The 25,424-nt window shown below is 42.6% G+C and overlaps 1 protein-coding gene across 1 annotated transcript in view; it reads left to right on the forward strand.

The window, feature by feature from the left end:
* Positions 1-9,333: 9,333 nt before the first annotated feature.
* Positions 9,334-25,424, forward strand: part of LOC144250064 (prolow-density lipoprotein receptor-related protein 1-like) — a 46,161-nt gene continuing 30,070 nt past the window's right edge. Inside the window, exons 1-11 of the mRNA XM_077792455.1 lie at positions 9,334-9,349; positions 12,013-12,126; positions 14,823-14,942; positions 15,345-15,587; positions 16,411-16,524; positions 18,089-18,208; positions 20,327-20,452; positions 21,003-21,206; positions 22,445-22,613; positions 23,117-23,285; positions 24,619-24,844. Coding sequence (XP_077648581.1) covers positions 9,334-9,349; positions 12,013-12,126; positions 14,823-14,942; positions 15,345-15,587; positions 16,411-16,524; positions 18,089-18,208; positions 20,327-20,452; positions 21,003-21,206; positions 22,445-22,613; positions 23,117-23,285; positions 24,619-24,844 — 1,621 coding nt within the window. The remainder of the gene's footprint in view (positions 9,350-12,012; positions 12,127-14,822; positions 14,943-15,344; positions 15,588-16,410; positions 16,525-18,088; positions 18,209-20,326; positions 20,453-21,002; positions 21,207-22,444; positions 22,614-23,116; positions 23,286-24,618; positions 24,845-25,424) is intronic.

The following is a 25,424-nucleotide window of genomic DNA, read 5'->3' on the forward strand; positions in this document are numbered from 1 at the left end:
ACAAGAAATACTCCCTCTGTTTCTTTGTGTAACCTCACCCCCTATGAAATTCTCTATGATGCCCCTCCTCCAATAAGGGACCTGACCCCAACTCTAAGACCTAACAATCCCTTCCACACCCCCTTGCTTGACAGACTTAAAGCTTTTGAAAAAACTCAGTGATACCTGTGGAAACAGCTGGCCACTGCCTACCAACCTGGGGACGAAGGAACTCCACACCGATATCAAATGGGAAACTTCATCTATGTAAGACAATATCAGGTGTCATCCCTAGAACCCCGCTGGAAAGGACCATACCAGGTGCTACTTATAACACCTACAGCGGTAAAGGTAAACGGAATCACTTCCTGGATCCATGCCTCTCATCTCAAGCCTGCGCCCTGTCCAGACTCTGGCTGGGAATTGGAAAGGACTGGTAACCCTCTCAAATTGCGCCGAGTGGATAGGGCTATAGTTTCTCCCCTTGACCACCAGTAGTCCTAACCCTCATCAGCCCGTTCAGTAACAATGGCTGATCATAAATCCTACTGGACAGGAAGTATGGTCTATCTCGCATACAGCCCCCTTAGGTACCTGGTGGCCATCTCTCCACCCAGACATTTGTCAGTTGGCTATAGGTCTTTCCTATTGAGATATCCCTGATGAAAAAGATCCCACTAAAATTCCATTAAATCCCTTCCATACCAGATAATAGAAACAAACATTATGGATGTAGAGACACTCGAGCCAGATGTAGGTTGGTTAACCTAGATTACTATGTTTGCTCGGCGGACTATCAAAGCCACAAACAGTCACAGCTATGTTGGGGAAAAACCGACTTCTTCTGTAAGTCATAAGGATGTGAACATACAGGGGCTACCTGATGGAACCCAAACCTCCGCCAGTTCTCAGACCATTGTCCCCTTGCTGAAGTAACAGGTACTGAGGTATCTCTCCACCCATTCACTCCTCTCTTCTCCTGTCAATGTCCACACCGGGTCCCACCAGGTCCTCCTACCAGCTAACCCAAAGCTCCAACCAGCTGAGGAGAGCCCTCAGACCCCTATCCGAGATGTAATGAAAATGGCCTTTAAAGTTGCTTTGTCATCACTGAAAACAGGTTACTAAAAATTTAAAGTCCCTCACAGGCTTTTTGGGATACTCACTCCCGTCTTCCCCTCTGCTCTACCTGTTCTACTATTCGATTTTTTGTTGCTAGGAAAATCCCAAACCCCTTTCCCATTATTCTTTTACATCTCTCCTTCCTCATTCTCAGATCCACGGAGCTGCTCTCAGCACCGCCTTCCCCGTCCTCCCCCTCTGTACCAGGCCCACAAAACTGACCTTCTTCAGAAGTCTTCACTATGGCTGACTTTAGGACTTTCAGCAAAAGAGTCCCTATAAAAGAGTTCAGTATAGATAAACTTCCTCTTTTCATGTTGCCCTGTTCTACTTGGCCACTGACTGAAAAAATCAGCACTCCTAAGCTAGACACCCCGTTACTAGTTTTTCACAAAATATGTGAACAAGGCCTCTGGCCTTGAGCTGGGGCTTCACAGAGATGGCTACATTTCTAAGATAAAAAAGTTATCAATTGGGCTCCATGGTAACAGCTGGCAAGGAAAAAGAAAAAGTTCTCCCCCTCCCAGGTGTCCTTGAAAAGTTAACTTGCCCAGAACAGAGAAAAAAAAAAAAAAACAGAAACAAAAACTGCTTTTTATAAACTTCTGCAGACTGGAAACTTCTGAGCCCCTTCCCTTACATGTTAAGTACAAAATTCTAAAACTACCTAAACTTGGGTTACAAGGGATTAATTGATTATAACAGAAGCAATGCCCTCTGAATCCGGTTACAACCAAATAAAACTGATTCCCTGTCTTCAGTGCTATCTTAGGTGCCTTGCCTTGCCCGTCCCTGCAACAGTATAATTCTATATACTTAAACATTATTTATGTTTTCATAAAATGGTCAACAGGTGTGATTAATTATGTAATGGTGCAGATGTTTCCCAGAGTGCTCTATCATGACGCAGGTTCATTTAAAGATCAAATAAGGGGACATACAACCTGGTTCCGCTGGGAACCTGTAGCCCTCACTCTAGCCATCTTATTAGGAATGGGAATTGCTGTAGGGGTGGGCACAAGGACTACTGCCCTGGTCCATGGGACACAACAAATGACCCAATTAGAAACAGCAATGAACCAAAACTTAAAGATATTAGAAACCTCCATCACAGCTTTACAGGAATCTTTAACCTCTCTCTCTGAAGCTGTTTTACAGAACAGGCGAGGGTTGAACCTCCTCTTCATGAGAGAAGAAGGCCTTTATGCTGCATTAAGGAAAAAATGTTGTTTTTATGTCGACCATACTGGAATTATAAAAGAATCTATGAGTAAACTAAGAAGACGCCTTGAAGAACGTCAGAGAGAGAAAAAAACCCAAAAAGGGTGGTATGAGTCTTGGTTCACACAGTCCCCCTAGTTAACTACGCTTTTATCAGCCTTGGCCGGTCCTCTAATAATTCTTATATTGTTGCTAACATTAGGACCCTGTTTGATCAACCGTGTAGTTTCCTTTCTCCAATCCCAAAATTAGACAAGTCAAACTTATGGTAATCAGACAACAATATACCCCACTAGCAGACACAGAATGTGACACCCCCCAATGATCACTTTTATGATTAAAAGTAGCCAGAAAAAGAAGTGGGGAATGAAAGGTTAATAAAATAGGTACTTGTCACTCTGTTTTTCTATATGCTTAACAGAACACTGTTGAAATCTTGTTCCCAGGATGTGTTGTCCCCAACTGTGAACTGTTTGCTAATCTTGTTCCCAGGATGTGCTGTCCCCAACTGCCAAACTGCAGGATGCACTCCCTCACTCGGTTGCAGGCAAACTGCTCACTCGCCCTGACCCATCAATGAACTTCCCTCCCTGTCCTCTCCAAGAAAAGTATATAAGCTCTGCTCAAGCAGTTCTCAGGGCTCTATCTCTCTTTGCTATAGAGAGCTCGGGCCCCAGCATGCTGGTCTCCAAATAAACCCACCCTTCTGCTGTTGCATAAGAGAGTCTCTTGTGATCTCTTACTCCGACGTTTCGCCGGACCCTTACAAATATAGTCTATTTGCCACTTTGGCCAAATGGAAATCAACTAGAAAAATGGAGAATCCTTGTAGAATGTGCTCTTTGGAGTTATTCTATTACAGGGTGAAGGACCTGGGATGTTTAGCTACTAGTCTCTGTCACTAACTAGTTGAAAGCTGCTTTGTTCTTTATGAAGATTCTAGGTTTCATCTTGTATCATTTTTTTGTCCATCATAAAAATTTCTTTAACATTTCTCATAGTACAGAACTGCTGGTGTCAAATTCTCTCTTCAACTTTTGTTCATCTGATACATTTTTCATTTTGCTTTCATTTTGCTTGTTCACTATTTCTACATTGACATTTGTTACTTAATTTTTTTTTCTCTTAGTACTTTAAAAATGTTGTATTAGGACAAATGCTGGAGAGTGATATTGGCCAAATTTTATTGTTATATTATGTGCATGTATAAATATGCAACAACAAATCCTGCCACGATGTACTATTATAATGCACCAACCAAAAATGTGGGAAGAAAAAGAGTGAAACATAAACACCTCCCCTCCAACCAAAAGATGTCGTTTCACAGTCTCCTGGCTTGCATAGTTTCTCACAAAAGTCTGCCGTTATTCTTATCTTTGTTCTTTCCACTACACATGCATCTCTTTGCTCGGCAGCTTTTTAGAATTTTTCTCTTCATCATTGGTTTTCTGTTATTTGTTTATGAAGAGGCATCATGCAGTATTTTTAATTTATTCTGATTGAGTTGTTGAACTTTTTGGATAATTAAGTTTATACTTTTTACCTAATTAAAAAAAATTTCAGCTATTATTTCTTCAAATATCCTGCACCCCCCTTTTCTGTGACTAATTGCAGATATGTTGCATAGCTTGATATTGTTCCACAGTCGCTGAGACTCTTCATTTCATTTTTCTTTTCCCTGGTGCTTCATTCTGAATACATTCTATTCTGTGTTAAGATTCAATAACTTTCACTTTTGTATGATCGATTATAAAGCCCATGCAATGAAGTCTGCCATATCTAGAAGTTCCATTTGGTTCTTTTCAACAATTTCTTTTTCTTTACTCATTAAACCGAAGTTTTCTTTTACATCTTTTAGCGTGTCGAACACATTCATAATAACTACTCTAGAATTCTTCTGTTAATTTCATCTTCTGTGTCTTTCTCATTGATTGCTTATCTTATGCCTTTTTCTCCTGCTTTTTGATGTCTATCGATTTTTATCAACTATCAGATGATTTGAATTTTACATTGTTGAATTCTCAAATTATGTTTATTACTTTAAAAAGCACTGAACTTTTCTATGACAGGCTGTCATTTACAGGTTCATTTCATTATTTTAAGAGTTATTTTAGGGAAGGTCTAGAGTATCATGTATCATAGGGCTATTTCTGCCCCATATGTAAGCCACTGACCTCTGGAGTTGCTACCGATTGATTTTACATTTACTGAAGTCTTTTTACTCTTGTTGGAGGGGACCTAAATGTTTACTAACCTTTTAAAACATTTGTAGATTAGTTACAACTTCCCAATACCTTTTCTCCTTCCTGTCCTTGAATTTTCATGGAGTTTCACCTTATGCCCACACAAACAAGTTCAGCCTTCCTATGCAGATTTCTGAAACTCTTTCTTTATATAGATTCCTTCACTTTGGAACCCTGACCTGAAAATTCTAGCCTCTTCAGCCTCCTTTAACTCTGATTTCTGCCTCCTTAACTTACTGAGACCCCCAGATCTGTCTGGAGTTCCTCTCCCCGGGATCTAGTCTGGATATTGCCTCCAGGTACTGATAGGGCTCCCCAGCTGCCATGCTGCTCAGCTGGCCCACTGGTCCCTGCAGACAAGTGGCAGCAGAGCAGAGGCGGATTGGTGGAGCAACAACTTGGGCAGGCTGGACAACAGGCAACAAGCTTGAGCCGAGGCTGCATGGACCCCGCCATGCCTGCTTGGGCATAAGAGGAACAGACCAACACTACCAGCGAGCTGAGGCACATTGACCTGCCATCCTAGCGCAGACACCAGCTCCACGTGGTCTGGCAGCTCCAGATCCAGCTCTTCTGCCCAAGCATGCGCAATTCATGAACCTCAACCTTCAGCTTCCTGAGAAGTGTAGAGAAAACAGAAGCAAGGCAAATCCACTGGGATTCAAAGCTAACCAATAGCATTAGTAAGTTTCCAAATGTTAATTAGCATGATTTTGGACCAATGGCATTAGTATTTTTCCAAAATCTAATTAGCATGATTTTGGACCAGTAGTGTTTGTACTTTTTCAAGCCCTGATTAGCATAAGTTTGAACCAATAGCATTGGACCAAGTGCTATATAAACCCCTAGACTAACACACTGAAACTATAATCCCTTTAGGTTCACTTTCGTGCTCTTGGAGTTTGGTTTCTGGGCACATTTGAATTGCTCATCCTGGTCTTTCAGGACTTCATATTCTGAATTCAAGAGACAAGAACTCAGAAGAAATTGAGGTGCTGGGGTTTGTTGCAACATTGAAAGACCCAATCCATCATTAAGAGTTGTAGCGCGCTTTATGGCTACAGAGGCTTGCAACTTAGGCAGACCCACGTCACCTGCCTGCAGAAGAGGAGGATGAGTTTGCTTCAAAACTCCGTTTTCAGCAGGAAGCCTGGGCTGGGGTAAGATATCTGTTTCTTTCAGTGATCACAGTTCTGAACTCCCTGTTGTTCAGTGTGTCTGAAAATAATTGTGTCTTACGTTTTATTTAATTTTCTAGAGGTTTGTGGTGGATGTGTATATCCAAAGTCTTTAGTTTCTCATGGTTGGAGTGAGACATTTATCTTGTTTACTTGTTCAATTGACACTTTCTGAGTGAGCGCTCTCATGGCAATGAACCCCCAATCAACACTCCATATTCCTTTTACCCAATTCATTTTCTCCATAAGAGTTTCTCACTCTATAACGAACCACAAAATATTTGAACTTAGTGTTTTCCTCTCTCCTGCCAGCCACTTATATTAGAATGAAAGTAGATTTAAAAAAAATATATATATTGACTTTGCTCATTGGTGCATCCCCAGTATTCAGAATGATGTTTGGAATATACTAGGTGATTGGTAATGTTCAGTGAATTCAAAGATGTGAATTTCTATGCTTATCCACAGGGAACTTGCATTAAAACTTTTAAGGAAGAGAAATCAAGTAACACAAACAAATTCAAAATCAACAGTCACTGCAATCAAACAATTTCAGGAAAGAAATCAACAGATGAATTTCAAGATCCTCAAGGCCAAGTCTAGTTAAGTGCTGAGATGAATAACATATTGCCATTGATGAAGTCTCTGTTGGGGTGGGGGTGAGCTTGGAGGAGATAACAGGAGCCAGGTTGTTAAGTACTGTGAGGTTTAGTGGTCTGTGAAAAAGCAGGAGGATCATTCTGAATTGGCTCTTCTCTTCTTGCCTCTCCTAACCACCCACACTTGCTTATCTCTGAACTGTTGACCATTAGGGAGTATCTTTTGGGTTAGAGGACAGAGACCATCAGGGCAATTAGTGGTGGATACAATGAAAGGACGGTGAAGTTAGGAAAAGAACAAGAACAAGGTCACTGGGGATCTGTATTAGTTTGTTGCTGCTATAACAGTCTTCTATAGACTTAGGGGCTTAATGCAACACAAATTTATTATCTTAATGTTATGGAAGTTAGAAGTCTGAATTGGGTATTAGAATCAAGGCTTCAGTCACCAGGGTGTTATGTGTCTTCTGAAATCTTATAGAAATAAGAGAATTCATTTCTTTGCCTTTTCTAGCTTCTAGAAATTTGCCACATTCTTTGCCTCATTACATCCAGCCAGCAATTACACCACTCCAGTCTCTGCCTCCATTATCACCTTTCCTTCTCTGGCCCTCTTGTGTCCCCTTTCCCATATAAGAATTCTTCTGAATAGCTTGAGCTGTGGCCCCCTCCCCACAATAATCCAGTGTAATCTCCCCATTTTAAGATCCTTAATTTAAACATGTTTACAGAGTGTCATTCCCATGTAAAGCAACTTAATCACAGGTTCTGGGTATTAGAATGGATGGAAGTGGGGCAGAGGACAGTCCGCTTACCACAGACAGACATCTGTTTAAAAGATGAAATGTGGAATGTAAAGAGAGACAAGAAGAGGAGAACACATGTGACTTAAATGAATGAGGTCCAAGAATATGGTAATTTAAAGACAAATATAAATATTATTTGTGTTACATCACTTGTCTGTGACGTTTTGAGCTGGTACAGCTATTAAGAGACAATGCTATTTATAATAATAACAAGGCTGCCATATAGATGGACATAGGTATAGACTGCATGTTCACCTCCTTCCCACACAATTCTGACGTTGAAACACTAACCCCTGATAGGATGGTATTAGGAAGTGGGGACTTTGTGATGTAATTATAACATAAGGGTGGAGACTTTACTATGGGACTAGTGCCCTTGGAGGCATGAGAGCAAGCTTGGTTACCTTCCTTCTGCTCCACTCCCACCACCTGCCATGTGAGAACATGGTAAGATGACAGCCATTTGAGAACCAAGAAGTAAACTCTCAGAACCTGAATCTACCTAAAACCTTAATCTTAGACTTTCCAATGTCCCAAACTGAGGAAGTAAACATTTGTTGGTTAAGTCATTTGTTATGGCAGCCCAAACTGACAAAGATAGTATATAATCTCATTTAGTTAAGATTTGATCCAGGTCTATGGGACTCAGCTAATTGCTTCACTAGTTTTATGCCTTCCTATGAAGAGAACAGGTCTAACATTCTTATTATTCTTGATGACTCTTATCATGTTACTGAATGCTATTAGGCATCTACAATAATCTGGCTTCAGAGCATCAACATTTCAGTACAAATCATGCTAAAACCAGAAGGTCTTTTAAATTGGTGTATGCAATTAGAGCATACAATGAATTTAAAGGAAACTTCAGAGCATATGGCATTCTGAAGTCTTCAAGTGCAGTTTGATGGAGCCACAGTGAAAATGAAGAGGAGGTATGATTTTAAAGAAAGCTGTTGGGCTACAGTGTTGCAAATAAAATCTAAGGAGGCACTTTGCAATTCAGTTTTCTATTTCTATTTTTTCCTAGTATTTTATTGCTGCCTCTCATTCCCCAAAAATATAAATGTTCCTTGCCAATTTAACATAATAAATTCTAATTCCATCAGGTTCTTTCCAAGAAACTGACATTCACCTCTCCTGGCATACTGGAAAGATGGAGTGTCACAGCTTAGCTTAGTGAGGGGGACAGGTTGGGCAGTGCCCATGAAAATTATCCCTCATCACGTTCATAAATAGTAGTGTTTGAATAAGATGACCTCAGGGTCCTTCTAGCCCTACAGTCTATGTCCCTATGGGATTTTGCCTGACTCTGAGACTGATCAAATGTGATCTTCCAGTCCACCTTCAAGTGTGTGGAAGCATCCCACTTCTCTCAGCCATACAGACTGAAAGCGGAATGGTGTTCTCCAGGGCTTTTGTGTTGTACTCTTGGTTGGCTGACCAATAACCAAACAGGGTTGCTGCCTCTGGCAGCTGTCATCACAAACCCTGGGTATGGAAGGTCTGATTCTCCCTAGATGCCCTGGGAAGGGGATTGGGGGAAGAGGTGAATATTTCCAAGAGAACAGCTGCCAGAGACCTGCAACCACAGTGATGTCTCCGGTTTGGAGTTATTAAGCCCTTGCTTTTCCACGAAATGAGAGGACCAGCAACAAAGACAGCACTTGTGAGGGCGATGGGTTTAGAATCTAAAGTCCTGTTACAGATCTTGCGCACTTTAAGATTCCCAGGTAATTCATATGTACCTAAATATCGCGGACCTTCCCTTTCCTTGCCCCTAAGTCTGTCAGGAGCCAGGACCTGAATAACCTGGGTATTGAGTGTTGGCTTTCCTGTTGCAGGTGGGGGACACGGAGTTCCAGCCGCTCCTCAGCGCTAAAGAGCTACAGAGACCCATGTGAGGGCGCAGCAGTTCTCCCCAGCAGCCCACGTCCTCCCCGGGCAGGTGTTCCCCGGCAGTGCCGCCGATTCCCAGCTCCATCCTTCCGCGGTTCCTCCCCAGTAGTTCCAATGAGCAGCGGGCGCGGGAACTGGAGCCCGCCCCAGGCGCAGCCGCGCGCCTCCCTCCACCTCCCTGCGCGTTCTTTTCACCCGTGAGCGCCGCTCCAGCCCGGAGGCGCCCCTCTCCTGCCCAGCCATGGGGATCCCTACGCTTCTTTTTCTGCTTTCACTGGTGCTAATCGCGATGGACAGCGAGGCCGGTGAGTGAGGTTCTCCGGCGGGGATGCCCTCAGAAGGGATCGTCCTTTCAGGGTACAGGTGTCCAGTGCTTTGGGGATGGAGGTTGAAGGAATTGGAAGCAGAGAACTTGGGGCACCTAGCGTAGGGTGCTGGGTGCCCCGTTGTGCGGTGGCGGCGAGTTATGGAGGAGGTCCTAGGTGGGCAAGGCTAAGCCTCAGGAGTGGTCTCCTGGATGAGTCGCAGGGCCCTTTACAAACCTGCAGGTGGGTGAGAGGGGAGATGGGCTCAGCCAGCGAAATCGGTGTCTTTTTCCAACGGTGTCACAGCAGGTGGGAAAAGGAGCTCTCTCCACCCTGGGGGTGCCGCGGGCACTTTTGCTTCTGGGCTCATCCTTCTCCTCAATGTTCAGGCTGGGTGGGATTCACTTTCTGGCTCTGATCTCCCGTTTACCTGCAGCCCTAGTGTGACAGGCAGCAAATACAGCTTTTTGGAGGTCAGGACCTCGTGAAGAGCCGCTTCACTCCAAAAACAACAACAACAACAACAACAACAACAAAAACAACAACAAACAGCCCAGGGAAAAGGGTGATGGGGCCTGAAGTGCCTTAGGAGTGCATTTCTTGCTGTACTTGTTGATGTCTCTTAGGTGTAGGCTGAGTGGAGGGTCCAGGGTGGCAGAGACATGCGTGGTTCCCCAAGGGTCAAACTAGTGGCTGATGATGTGGTGAGCTGTAGGAGATGTTCAGCATTTATGAAACCATCTGCCCTGTGGGATTGTTAATGCCATAGGACAGGTGCTCCTGATTGTCCACCATGAATGAAAGGCAGATTTAGTCATTTTAATTTACAGGGTCAAGGTACTGTTGACAGCTTGGAGGAGGTGTCACTTTACAACAGTTGTTTTTCTCCTAGGAAGGTTCAAACCCTCAGAATTTGTTGTTAAAATGGTCCAGTATCTCTGCTGTGGCTTATCTGCTTGCACTCTTCTGAAACAGGATTTAAAGTTAATTTGTCTTTTTTTTTTTTTTAAAACACAACAGTGATTTCCAACATAACCTATACTATGAAGGCATCTTTATTATCTGTTTTAGAACAGCATGTAATCATAGTACTTAATATATTGACTGAGAAAGCTATGGCGAATTTAATGTATAAATAAATGTATTAAGTAAATCTCTTATGCAATCACAGCAAACCCCCATGTAGATAAAAGTAAGGTTTGAGACCAGTCTGCAGATAGTGGGTAGAATCCTTATGCACTTTTGTTTCCCAGATTGAGAATCACCAGGACAAAATACTGTTCAAGTTCTGACTCCTGTGATGGGTAGTCTTGGAGGGTTGACTGCAACCCTAATTGAGATCCTTCTGGAAAGATCTACTGGAAGAGGTAGCAAAATAATTAATGCTTTATGAGCACGTGGTATGTACTGGGTGCCAAGCAGCTTTGTGCTCATTTAATCCTTACATCTTCCTCTTAGGATTACTTATTTACTAGCCTTATTGTACTTATTGTATAGATATTAAAACTGAGGTCCAAAGAGAGGAATTAACTCTCCCACCGTCACATTAAATAGGTGATCTAACCAAAACTCTAACCCAGGTGACCTGGTGACTTAGCTGTGTCCCCTTGGCAGCAGTTGCTGACATCGACTGGTCTGAATTTCATAGTTTTGTTCTTGAGTGAAGCCAGATAGCTGGATGAAATGTGAGTAGGTGGTGGAGAAGCTGCTATCCATTGATAAGTGATATTTACTCAGCATTTTATTTTTAGTCTTTTTATACTCCAGACTTTAAAAATCAAATGTGGAATAACTATATGGAAAGCACTACCTCAAAGGGACACCAGTCAGAACTGGGACATTGTCCCTTCCCAAGAAGAGTAATCTGCACAGGAGCCTTTTGTGGTCCACTTCCATGGCATAGCTGTGTACAGCTGTCACCAGAGTAGGACTGGCTGGGCCTTCTCCACATGGTGCAGACACTTCTAGTACAGGATTTGGATTATACTTTATAGGAATTGATTGATTTTCCTCTCTGAAACTTAGATCACTGTAGTAAACGAAGTACAGTTAGGTTTCCTATTGCTTCGCCTTGAGGACTCTCAGTGTCTGGCTTATTTTTAACATTAATCATTTGAAAAGGTAAAAAAAAACCCACACAGGTTCACGGCTTGAATAAAACAATATGAATCATTCTCTTGCAAATAACTGAAAATTATAAATATGTATATTCTGGCTATTAGAGGCATGCTAAAGATATTATGTAGGATCAAAAATTCTAATGTTATTTTAAGATGTGTCTGTATATCTCAAATACTTGGAGACTAAACTAGTAAGTATTCCTTCTCCAAGGCTTTGAGATTCAACCAGAGCTGAAAGCACCATCCTCATGTCTCTGGGTGCACAAATGTGAGTCACTTCTTTCTAACAGGGAAACAAGGAGGCACACAGCAAGCCTGCAGCAACAACTCCATGACCCCAGAAAGAGCTGGTTCCCTGGAAGGTCACTGGTGAACCCACATGGGGCTTTGGGGTACTAAGTTCCCCTGGTGTTTTCCTGAAAATGAGTTGAAGGAAGACCTTCCCAAATGACCCCTTATTGCTTTTTATCACGACAAGGTGCTCTCTTGTACCCAAGGGAGCCAGAAACTCTCGTGGCTCTTTTTCTTGATCATCTAATGCAGATGAAGCAGAGTGTAACAATACGGGGCAAGCTGCATGCGGTGGAAAGTGCATTCCTGTGGCCTGGCTCTGCAATGGTGAGCAAGAGTGCATGGATGGAACTGACGAACAGTGTGGTAAGTGCTTCTTTCTCAAGACTCAATCGTGAACTTGACCCTGATTGCCAAGTGCAGGTTGTATATCCTTAATGTGAAAACCCCAAAATGCTCCAGAATCTGAAACTTCTTGAGCACAAACACAACACTGTAAGTGGAAAATTCTACACCTGACTTTGTATTGTGGTTCATAGTCAAAACGCAGAGGCCCTAAAAATAACTGTGTATAATAATCTTCAGATTATACGTATGAAGTGTATATGAAACATAAATGAATTTTGTGTTTAGATCTGGGTCCCACTTCCAAGATCTATTATTATGCATATTATTATGCATATCTATTATTATGTAAATATTCTTAAGATTTTTTTAAAAATCCAAAATCTGAAACACTTCTAGTTCCAAGCATTTCAGATAAAGGATACTCAGTTTGTACTAGGTTGACAAGGGTCCATTCTGATGGTTTTCAGCATCTCAAAGGGTAGGCAGACATGGTGAATTCTTTGGGTTGTTGTAGGCTCTCCAGGGAGAGCCTGGGATGTGTCTTGAGATTGTCAGAACAAGGTTCGCACCTTCAACTTAGACTTAACCATATACAAAAGTTAGAGTAATCCTGTGGTTTATCTTTAGGAAACCCTTGAAAACCCTGGGACACATAATTTGTTTGGAATATAATCAATTAGTTCAACTTTCTAAGTTTAGAGACTTTGTTCAATGAAAAAGCCACTTTGCAAATTGACCGTAAAGAAAACTACAAAACCAATAGTCACATCAGCCATTTTTGCAAATATCATGCTGAAATGAAGCTCAAGTATTCTGTGTTCAAAGAGCTCAAAGCTCCAGAAGGGTCACCTAAACAACAGTATATGTGGGAAACTTCTTAGTAGGTGACTTATATACATCCTTGTGTTGTGATTGTGGAAGGGAAAAAAGTCCTCAGGAAAAAAACAAAAACCCCAAGGTACTTGGTGAGTACTACATCCCTTTTCTTTACCCTGCCTGCATATTCCTGGTCAGTTACTACAGCTAACTTAACATGCATATTTGATATTAGGAATCTAGCTCAGTGGTAGAGTGAGTTTAGCATGTGCAAAGCTCTGAGCTGTGCAAAGCTCTGAGTTCAATCCCTAACACCACATGCATAATAACACAACAACAAAAATATCTCCCCCAAAACAGAACAGCTAACAACCACATAATATTACAGATAGAAAGAAACTTTTTGGCTTACAGAAATGCCTTGTTCTATGCCCCACCATGCTTTTTAATTTTACCTTAACTCTCCAGGTTTACTTGCTGCCAGTAGGCATACTTAGATGGAAATATTTGAAGGAACCAACAGTTTCTAGATTTTCTTAGATCTTTAGCTGCGCTGGCCACTAGCCACCTATGGGGACTTAAATTTATTAAAATGTACAAAATTTAAATGAAACTCAATTGTATTATATTAGCCACTTTCTTTTCAGTATTGGGGAGGGAACCCAGGGCCTTGCACATGCTCTGCCACTAAGCCATACCCACAGCCCACTTGTGAATTTCAAGTGCCCAGTAGTCACATGTGACTAGTGACATGTGACAGAATAGACACAAAAAGTTTCCATTGTCACAGAAAGATTTGCTGGGCAACTGTGTTCTAGCAGGATGGTGTGAAGGATAAACCTTATTAGTTTGCTGGGCAGTTGTCCCTTGGTAAGGGACAAGCATATCTTGGGAAAAAAAGGACAAGCAAATTCAGGGTTGACTCCAGTGGCAAATGGGTAATTATTCCTTCTCTAATTTAATAATGATATGAAACCCAAATTTGTTTATTTTTCTCAGTAGCAATGCATTTTTTGGGGGGGTGCGGTACAGGCTATATGCAAAAAGTGAGTCCCTCACTGCGGGAGTGCTTCAGAGATAGAGGTATGGAGCCACAGCACAGAAAGAAGAGGAGGCAAGGGAGCTCCTGGGGAGAGGGAACCAGAGGGGGTTGAGTCTCTGGGTGTGAGAACTCAGAAGGGCAGAAGAGGGCTGGAGGTTTTGTTTGGTTGTTTTTTTGGGGACTGGGGATTGAACCCAGGGGCACTTTACCTCTGAGCTACATACCCAGCCCTTTTGTTTTTTGAAACAGGGTCTTACTAAGTCCTTGCTAAGTTGCTGAGGCTGGCCTCGAACTTGGAATCCTCTTGCCACAGCTTTCCAAGTCCACTGGGATGACAGGCATATGCCACCACATCCCTTGAGGGTTGGGGATCCATATATCACTGTAGGGGGGTTCCTGGATGAATAGGGTCTTTGGTGTACATGGCAGAAAAAGAATTTCAGCACATACCAGACAGACCGCAGACGGGTTTATTTAGGAAAGCAGAGGCACATTTAGGGGAGAATGCAGGCTATCTCAGAGTAAAGCAATGAGCACACCTTCAATGGAGAATTCTGGCTGTCCCCAGAGGGAGAGACAACAGCCCTGTGGTCTGGGAGTTAATATTTATAGAGGTATGGTAATGTGGGGCTGAACAAGAGGTGGAGTCAGGGTAGAATTATACAATTTCAGGCCAATCTTCCCTGTACTTCTATTTTGCTTATGTTATTTTTTTCTGGCAAGGACTCAAGCTAAGGATGTGGGCTAAGGACTTAGGCTGGGCTGCTCACCATGAAACCCCAATTTAAAAACTGCCAGTGTCTTGACCAACTCATCTTCCTTTGCACCCCTTCTTGAACACCACCCCTGGTCGCAGAGGAAGCATGCCGTGGACACCCACAAGCCTGGCAGTGTGATGATGGGAGGTGCATTTCTGTCAGCTGGCTTTGTGATGGTGCTGGGGACTGCTTGGATGGCTCCGATGAGGTTGACTGTGGTAGGTAGAACACACTTTTAATGTTCTCTCATCTTCTCTGTTCATTAGCAGTATTTATTGGTATAGTATTAAATGAAATAAAGAAGTCGTTAAACATCTGTATGCCATATGTGCTACATATAGATATTGTCTCTGGTATTACAAGAGAATTTTTAACCTGAGTCTCTATTTTTTTTTTTTTTTCAAAATGAAAGTGATTATGAGCTTCCTTGATATTTTGAAAACTTCTTTGGGGTGAAACTTCAGTTGTACAAAATTGTGACTGTGTCTCCAATGGAGGGCGTCTCTTTTAGTTCTCAGAGTTCTGTAGACCAAGTCCCATGAGCAGGCCATAGGTAACGATCGAGAAGCCGATCCATAGTACACTGGTTCGGCCTCACCAAGCCAACTCCTGCCTTTCAGACACAAAGGTGACAGCATGTCCAGACCATAAAGTCCAGTGTCCAGGAAAGTCTCGGTGCCTGGATGCTGGGGAACTCTGCGATCTCCATCAGGACTGTGCAGAAGGGTCCGACAGAGCACACTGCCCCCAGAGCCATTGTCTGGCTGGGCAGTGGCAGTGCCAGAACAAGGTGTGTGTGATGGACAGCTGGAGGTGCGATGGCATCGACCAGTGTGGCGACTCCTCAGATGAGCACGTCTGTGGTGAGCCTTGCTTCCCCACGTGTGTCTCAAGGACAGATGTACTATGTGGGTTGCTTTATGCAAATTGCATTTTAATCCCTACAACTGAGGCTGCATCCTATATCTAAAAACAGGATGCTTCTTCCTAGCAGTAACCAACATGCAGTTATCTGCGGAAATGTAAAACAGCGCTTGAATAGAAACTTTTGTGAGGGATGCTCTGAGCATTGCCTAGAATGTTCCCACTATTCAGTTATGGCCCAACCCATGGAAAGCTGACAGATGACTCTCAGCCTTGTACAGCCAATGTAGAAGGGAAAAATTCCTCCTTAAGGGTGGTAAATCCCCAAAGATGAGTACTACATTTCTCTTCTGGACCTCCCATACACATTGTAGTTGTTCCTGACTTCTTGGTGAACCATAATCCCAGTTAATTTTTTTTTCTAGCATTAAACCTATAATATCTATATATCGAATATACTCTAATATCTAATATATTCTAACATTTTTATGATAAAGTGTAAATCAGTCTCATAAATAGAATACTTCTTTTAGGTCAAGTGTTGACCAACTCTAACACTACTTCATTTGTAACTATTTAAAACTAGGATAATCAGTTTAATGCTTATTCCATCTACTGTCCAGGTGTCTTAATTCATGATGAAATCTAAAGTATTAATTCTATTTAAATAGAAAAAAATTCTATCTGCAAAGATAAAACTTTCTTATCTAGAATTGTCTTAGGTTATAGAAATGTTACCCCTTTACCCATGAAAGAATTGTCTGTTTCTACCATTCCCTGTGAGTCTCAATGAAAAAAAAATATGCTTCACTTCCTACACAGCTTCCTGTCCAGAAGGCCTGGTTGGATGTGATGAAGGGAGATGCATCCCAGAATCTCTGATGTGTGATGGGGAAGCAGACTGTGCAGATGGCACCGATGAACCCACCACATGTGGTAAGAAACCAGTTGCTTAGCTTAAGGTGGGAGGTGGGAAATAGGCTTAAACAGCTGACCTGCGATAGTTACCATGGAGGTCTACTCTTTGAGAGGCTGCTTGGACTAAATCTCACACATATCAAGGATGAATCCTTTTATCAGTTACAGCCCCTGGCTTTGGTCTTTCAAGTGTGAGCATATATTATCTAAGCTATCAAACTTTGAGGGCTAATTCTCATTTTGTAGCTTTAGCTAAACACTTCTAACTGGATTGCTTTTGAAATTCTGGTAGAAAGCCAAGATTATGTCTTTGAATGTCTGTAGCTTTGTTATGAGAACAAGGCCCACACATTCAATTTAGGCTTAAAAATCTATAGCGGTGTTCTCAAACCAGACTGATGCAGAGATTCTGCTACAATTCTGGAAGACCCCAGGGCACACAACTACTTGTATATAATCAACTAGTCCAGTTTTTTTATGCTTAGGGATTTTATATGACTCAAATCAACTTTGCAAATTGAGTACAAAGAAAATGACAAAAATCAGTAGAAGACAAGTTAACCATTTGGCACATGTCATGCTGATTGAGAACCAAATCATTTTGTTTAAGACAAAAACATAAAATTCTCTAAGGATTTAATGGAGCCTGGACTCCTGTGGCTACTGAGAAACAGCTCTTACTTGAGAACAAGTCCTGGTTCTCACCACAAGAATCACTGTGGTTCAGGTTCCCAGGGAAAGGAGAATGTGGGAGTCTCTTTCCAAGTCTTTTTGTCATCTGTCTCCTAGATACTCCCCAAATATGGTCTTATGTATATATGACAAAACCTCTTTAGTACTGTAAAATGCTGCCAAAGAATTTTGTACTAAAGGAAAATGAATTAGAGATGTTACAGGCGGGGGAGAAGTTCAGTAGATTAGACAACGGGTAACGGAAGGAAAGGAGGGAGAACAGGAACAGGAAAGTGGAATGGATCTGACACGATTTTCCTATACACATATATGAAAACGTCACAGTGGGTCCCACCAAAATGTACATCTACGAGAATGAGGTCCTAACTAGAATGAGATCTAGTCCATGCTTGCATGATTGTATCAAAATGAGTTCTACTATCACGTATAACTAAAAAGAACCAATAAATTTTAAAAGGTGCTAAAAGCATAAACAATGGGACAAAGTATAGGCTTCTGGTTGTACATGGATGATAATTCAATAGGATTCATAAGCCAGTATATATCACTTCCTGAGGTAGGGGTCTCATGGACTCATGCATTCCAAAAAAATCATAGATAAGAGGTCTCTGGTTCCCTGAGCAAGAATAATAAATAACACCAGCACTTGGAATCATTCACACGGTTGGCCTGGAAAGAAATTCCTGCTCCCTGGCTCCTGGGATTCCTATCTTTTGCTCTTCCACACTCCTCCCTGGAGGGTCCCTGTTCCTAGGCCAGAGGGCAGGGTCAAAGGTCAGTCACAACTGGTCATCACTGGCGCACCCAGGCCTACAAGGTATGTGCACAACACAGTTTATAAATATTGGCTCAGCATTCAACTGTTTGAACTACTTCCTGTCTCCACCAGGTAAAAACTGCTCTGTGGTGAATGGTGGCTGTGAAGGCCAGTGCAGTGACACACACTGGGGTGTCCAGTGTTCCTGCAGGGCAGGATGGAGGTTGCAGCCTGACGGGCAGAGCTGTGGAGGTCAGAACTGGTTTGACTCAACTTTTTAGAACATCTTTTAATGCAGTCAAATGCATTTAATGTAAATTTTGCCATTTTAACTATTCTTAAATGTACCATGTGATTTTCAAACATATGCCGTTGTATATGTGCACCATGTTGTGCAACCATTACCATCTCGGATTTCCGGAGCTACTTGTCATCCCCAGTAAAAACCATCCCTGCTAAACAACAACTCCCCTCCCACTATTCCCTGGTAACTAACTTGTCCATTCTAGATACCTAATTTGTCCATTCCAGATACCTCTCGTAGGGAGAATCAAATAGTAATCGTGCTTTTGTGTTTGTCTTATCCCCTGGAGCATAATGATTTCAGGGTTCATTCATGTTATAACACACGTCAATAGCATGCATCAAGATATCTGTCCTTTTTAAGGCTGAATACACATACACTACATACGGTGTCCGACTACTGGTAGATATTCACCAGTAGTTGTTTCTTCCTTTTTGACTGTTGCAAAGAATACTGGTATGAACGTGATATACAAATATCTGTGTGATAATTCCATTTGCTGGGTATATACCAGAGAGTGGACTATACCTGGATCATGTATACTTGTCTGATTTTTTGAGGAGTCCTCAAACTGTTTTTCCACAGTGGATGCACCACTTAATATTTGCACCAGTGCACGGGGTTCCAGTTTCTCCATGGTCTTGCCAGTGCTTGTTAACGTCCTCTTCTGTGGGAATTGCAGGGCATCTGATGCCAAACGAGAAAGTGTTAAACTTAGTGTTCTTTCCCTGTGGAGCTTAGAGGATTTCTGTCACAGAATAAATATGCTTGTCATTTTACAGCCATGCCTAAGGGCCACAGCATGGGTGGCAAGGCAGAATCTGAAATTCGAGCCCATTGTATGTTTACCCTTGCTTGTTCCTGCTGGTTGACCTTCTCCCAGTCACTGGAGGAGACTCATTTTTCCTCTTTGTAAATGGGATTATGGTGCCACAATGGCTAAAATAAATTTCATATACCTTCATTATTCAGTAATAATTTAAAAGATTATGACTATTACCCTATAGCACTTGTCTACAAAAATAAAGATAACGCTTTAGGATAAAATGTGATTGGAAGGGTAAAGAATCTATTGTTTTGGTGCTCTGGCCTGAGGGATTAATCAGCCCTTCCACCCTAAACCTGGTCAATGATCCGTACTCAATAGTGCCCCCTCTCCATGGCTGTACCTGCCTGTAGCTCTACCCACTTGGGAAGGCTACAAGAGAAAAGACTGGTTTATTAGTATCAAATAGTATTTTTTAGAGAGTACAAAGGCTTTTGTATTATCGACTCATTCATGATTGTTATCAATCTATTAGATTTTCAATTTATTAATGTTAAAATTTAATCATTAAATTCAATTTACTAATTCAGGAGATAACTTAATGTATTGATTCATCATTAGAAATATGAAATCAGCATCTGGTCATGGCTCTTAGAAGTGTCTGGGTTTCGTGCCCCCATCCCCGAGCCCCTGGAGCACCCTTCTTGGGTTCTAACCCACTATAGCACTTGGCTGGCCCCTGAGCCTGACTGTTGCTTATTCTTCTGGGCATGATGGGAAATCAGTATTCTACTTTGGGACCCTGTGGGTTTGGAGGAATAACGTTTTCGCATCAATTCTGCCAAGGAACCATTATCCTTCTTGCTTACAAAATAAAGAAATGAATCTCTCCTGATTTTGTGACTTCAGCTCTAATGGGTCCCAGCCATTAGGCGTTGAGACACTATTGTACCATAACTAAGTTTCGCCAGTTAGACCTGTGAGGCTTAAGCATTTCCCATGGTGCTAGCAGTGAACTCCAGGATGTAACACTTGTCATTCTCCAATGGTACCTCAGGAACATTGCTAGGATAACAGTATCTGTAGTCAAACGTCTGTGGTCCCAATGTTGAAATTTCTCCTAAATTGTATTAATGTGAGTGGGAAATCATTGGTGGCCAGCGTGGACTATTCCAGGGCCTGGAACAATGATTTCCACCAAATGCCCATCCAGGTAGCATCTGGAAAGTGGCTCCAAAGGGCAAGAATACCGCAGAGCTTGTTCCTGGATTGCCTCTAACTTATGACCCTCTGTCATCAGATATAGACGAATGCTCTATGGTGTTCAGTCCTTGTGGCCAGCTATGTCACAATACACCAGGCTCTTACTCCTGTGACTGTATTCAAGGTTACCAACTCAACAATGGGACTGAATGTCGAGTTACGGGTGAGTTTCAATACCAGAAGCAAAGCCTAGCTCCTGTGCTATTCCTAGCAGTAACTGCAGAGGAAAGTGACATAGAGGATTCGTTTTTAAGTCTAGTACTAGAGATGACTCCATTATTTCCAAAAAGGAGCTACCATTATACCATTCATTCCCCAACCTGAGTGTCAATTGTATTAACTAACTTGGTTACTCCACAGTCTACTGTGGAGTATTCTACAGACCCAACACATAGTCTTGACTTGCCCTGTTCTTTAGAGATAAAACACTCAGTTACATTTGACTACTATGTACCAGACTTGGACAGTACTTCTGCCTAGGAGAGAGAAGAGGAACTGAATCTGAAATCCAATAAGGCAGTGAAGTTCTCAAGGTTAGTTTCAATGTATTAGAGTTCAGAGGAGGGAGGGAGCACCAAAGTGACCCACTAGATCTCTAAATACTTAGTCCAGAGTTTAGGAATAGGTATATTTGGGGCCTGAGAGATGGGATAAATCTTTAAAGGGAAATGTGTGAGGCAAAAAGCTTCATCTCTATTGTCTTTTGATTGCAGATGATGGTGTTAAAATTCTTATAGCAAGAGATCAAGAACTTGGTTTCCTGGATCGAAGAACAGGCAACTATGAGACTCTGATACCTATAAAATCAAGGCCCATTTCTATTGCATATGACCTTGAGAGAAGCACATACTTCTGGGTAGATGAAGTCCTAAATGTGTTTGTCCTTGGGAAACCAAACTCTGTTCCCCTTTACCCAGGTATATATATGTAATTTAATTTTTTTTGTAGTTGTAGATGGACAGAATGCCTTTATTTTATTTGTTTATTTTTTTATGTGGTGCTAAGGATTGAACCCAGTGCCTCACACAAAGGAGGCAAGGGCTCTGCCACTGAGCTACAGCTCCAGCCCCCAGGTATACTTTTTGGCATTAAGAGCCTTAACTTCTTAAAGCTACTTGTGTTAGTTAACTTTGCATTATTGTAACAAAATACCTGAGATAATTAGTTTAAAAAGAGGAAAGGTTTATTATGGTTTCCACTTTTGGAGATTTCAGTCTATGGTTAATTGGTCCCATTGCTTTTGGATCTGAGGTGACTCATCATATAGTGAGAGTACGTGGGTGGTGGGGGAAACTATTTACCTCATGGTACCAGGAAGTAAAGGGAGATGAGAAAAGACTAGCATCCCACTATCCCCTCAACGTTACTCCATGACTTAAACCTCCCACTAGTGCCCACCTCTTACCCGTTTCCATTGCCTTCCAACAGTGCCACAGGCTGGGGACCAAGCCTTTAACACATGGGCCTTTGAGGGACATCCCAGATCCAAACTGTAGCCCTACCCCCTAGTGTAAGAAATATGCGTATCCATCTGTACCACCACCTGCGAGACACCTGTCGTGAAACATATAATATATAATAGTCTGGTTTCAGATAAGGCTGCTGTGGTTTAAGTCCATAGGAGCATCATAGAATGTAACTTGCAACATGAATTGGAATGTTGCCTCAGGCCACAGTTAGTCTAGGGGCCCCATCACTAGGTATGTCACCTTGGGCAAGTTCTTAACTCCTTTGATTGCTTTCCATAAAATGAGGGTGCTACTACTTGCCTCACTGGGTAAGTTTGGGAATTAAATTAGACCATGCATGTGAAGAGGGCTTGGTGTAATGCTAGAGATACAGAAATGGTCTGGGAGCAATTCAGAGGGAGTATTTGTAACAACTTGCCTGACACTTGTGCAAGAACTTTTGCCTAAACTGAAGTCACTTACAGGCTCTCGAATTTCTTAGTTAAGCTTCTGCTCTGGTCCTCCTCCTTCCCTGTCACCCCTGCATGTTGGAAGCACCTTGGCTCATCCCTGGCCCTTGATCCTTGCCATCTATTTGCCTCACTGTATAATTCAAAATCAGAAAACATAGTAACGTGTGTCCAAGTCTCTGCAAGGTAAGACAGGTGTAGAATGTAGGAACATAAAGCTGTCTCCTCTGTCCCCAGAGCTCACAGCGGTGAATAGCATCTCCTTGGACTGGTCCACAGGACAGTTGTATTGGGCTAGCAGCTTTGCAAGGGTCATCTGTGCTGGCTTAAGTGATGGCAGAGGCTATGTGAAAATTTTGGAAAAGGATCTTGTGCCAGAGCAGCTGGTTCTATTTCCTGAAAAGAAGTAAGTAGTGTTTCTTTGGAAGTATATTCTAAATCACTGATGACTTGGGATATTTAAGTTAATAAGGGAACATGTCAGTCTTTTTCAACTTGGATTTCATTGGCTCCCCCCAATTCTTAATTTTGAATCCTAAATTGAATTTTTTTTTTTAAAGAGAGAGAGAGAGAGGAGAGAGAGAGAGAGAGAATTTTTAATATTTATTTTTTTTTAGTTCTTGGCGGACACAACATCTTTGTTGGTATGTGGTGCTGGGGATCGAACCCGGGCCGCACGCATGCCAGGCGAGCGCGCTACCGCTGAGCCACATCTCCAGCCCCCTAAATTGAATTTTATGGAGCCAAAGTTTTCAAAGTCCAGTGAGTTTGGGGCAGAAATCTCCAGCATCATCAGCAGTAGAATGATGAGAGACCAGTATAAGAAAACTGTGTGAGCCAGGCTGTACAGAGTTAAGTACGCATGTGTGCAAGCGAAGGGGCCCTAACACCATGCACCCCTGTTCGCAGGTACTTGTACTGGGTGAATCGAGGTGGGACAGGCGTGAGGGCTGTTGAGTCTGCAGGCATGGATGGCTCTGACAGGAAGGTGCTCACTGTCCTAACCACAGAGGAGCCTTTAGGACTGACGCTGGACCATGTGACTGGCAGGCTCTACTGGATCAGTGAACACAAAAAGGTACCACAGTTACGTCAAAAGAGAAAGGTAAACTCTTGATGGGAGCTTGGTTTGACTCCACAGGTAAGTACAAAATTCTCTTTAAGTCTTGCATCAACTCTATGAAGTACCTTCTGGCCACAAAAACTGAGAAGAGCCAGATGCACAGCACCTTTGGGTGGAAGAGACTATATCAACATGACTTGGGGGAGAGAGGTGATTTTCTTCAACTCTATAGTCAAATGCTATTGGAATTTTCTGGAAGCACTGGTCCTGTTCTGTGTTGTAGCCAGCACACAGGATCTTTTAGGATTGCTGACTACATCCTTGAAAGCGTACAGTTCTGGGCTACTTGTGTTTCATACTTAGATTTCTGGGACTTACTATATTGCAGTTCTTGGTTTCCCAGTTTTAGAAATGCCAAACTAAAAGACCAGTCAAATTTTAGGCCTATTATTTCCTACCTGTGGTTTTGGTTAATTATGGTGCCTCTTTTTGCTCCCATGGCTCCTGCCCACATCCTGCACAGGTGGTGGAAATGGGGTTCCCCTCAGTGAAATGGGCTGGCTGAGAAATAAAAGCTAGGAAAAAATAGAATGGCTTAAAAAAATCACAGAACACAGAAAGTAGTTCCAAAACCAGGGGCAGGATGGGCAAGCCAATTAGACAGATCGAGGTTCTGGCAAAATGCAGCCTGCGCCTGCTTTATTTATATCGGGAGACATCAAAGGCCTTCCATGGAATGTTCTTCTCCAAAAAAGGCTAAAGGTGGGCTGTTCAGCTCCTAATCCCGGAGTTACTATGAGAAACCTTCCCAGTGAGTGGAGGGAAGGTCACGTGCATTGGGCAACCTATTGTCATGGAAGAGCCACGGAAAGTTCCCAATGCCAGGCCTATCTGTCCCTGGCTACCACGCCAAGAGAAGGTCCTCATGTATTTCACGGATGGCTTCCCACACATGGCCCTTGCTGAAAAGAGAGAGGATTCCTGCTCAGAAGGCAGCACACAGTGGAGTTGAAAGGGTTTGGCACAGTGTCAGTTTGGACAGTGAGCTCTGGCTTGGGGCAAAGTGGAACCCCCTCTCCAATGCCCCGGGGGAACTGGAAGTTCTCTGGAAACTGGGTTAAAAATTTCACTGGAGGCCAAAGTGTTTGTATCTGTGGCCCCAGTTTGTACGAGAAGCAATCCCATCTGCTGACTGGCATTAGTCTCCATGAATCCTTCAACGATCTCTTCTCTGTCAAGCTGATGTTACCTAGGCATGTTTAATCAGTGTCCAAAAAACTGGTGACACTCACATTGTCCGCACTGGTAATGCTACCATGTTCTCATGAGATTCTAATGCTTCCTCCAGTCCATAGAGACGGTGAAAGTGGACGGAAGCGGGAGGTACACCTTTCCTGAGATCTTCCTGGAAGGTGAAAACCCAGTAGGACTGGCTGTCTTTGAGAACTCTTTCTTCTGGGCAAATAAGACACGGCTGTTTCATGCCTCACCCCGCAGCCCAAAGGAGAGAGAGCTGTTACTGGATGCCTCCGTATCTGCTTTCTTGGTCCTCCACAAGTCCCAGCAGCCTAAGGGTAAGTAAATGGCTTGATGCAGAAATGCTGAGGAATCAGAATGCATAAGAGTGAAACCACCCAATAGTGCTAGATGGTGGTTGTTGGAACTCAGTATTTGGAGGCAGGGAAATGTTCTGGTGTCCTTCCAGACTTCCTTACCTAGGACTTCTAAGGAAGATGAACCAAACACCAGTTATCTACTGGGGAAATCGGTCCAAGTATGTGTCCTGTGCCTGTCCAAAGCATTAGCTAGATTTTTAAAGACATGAAATGTAGAAAAAAGGATAATAAGTTATTCACAGAGGGCTGGGATGGCTTACTCACAGGTCTTTGAATAAAACAGAAAATTATATAAATCCTAATAACCTGATAATAGGAAAAGTCAAGTTAGAGAATGCTTCTTAAATGGATCTGAGAAGCTAACCAAAGTAGAGCCTAGGCCACTCAGGGCGTCTGGCAGTAAGCAAGGCAGACAGTCATGTTGCCTTGACTCCAAGGGAGGAGATGCTGCTGGTGGAAGCCTCAGGTCCCAGCCTCAGATAGATGAGTGACTGTCACTATCTGAAAGACCATCAAGAGATCAGTGGAGTTCAAAGGT

Source organism: Urocitellus parryii, chromosome 14, assembly GCF_045843805.1.
Source record: "Urocitellus parryii isolate mUroPar1 chromosome 14, mUroPar1.hap1, whole genome shotgun sequence".
NCBI lineage: Eukaryota > Metazoa > Chordata > Mammalia > Rodentia > Sciuridae > Urocitellus > Urocitellus parryii.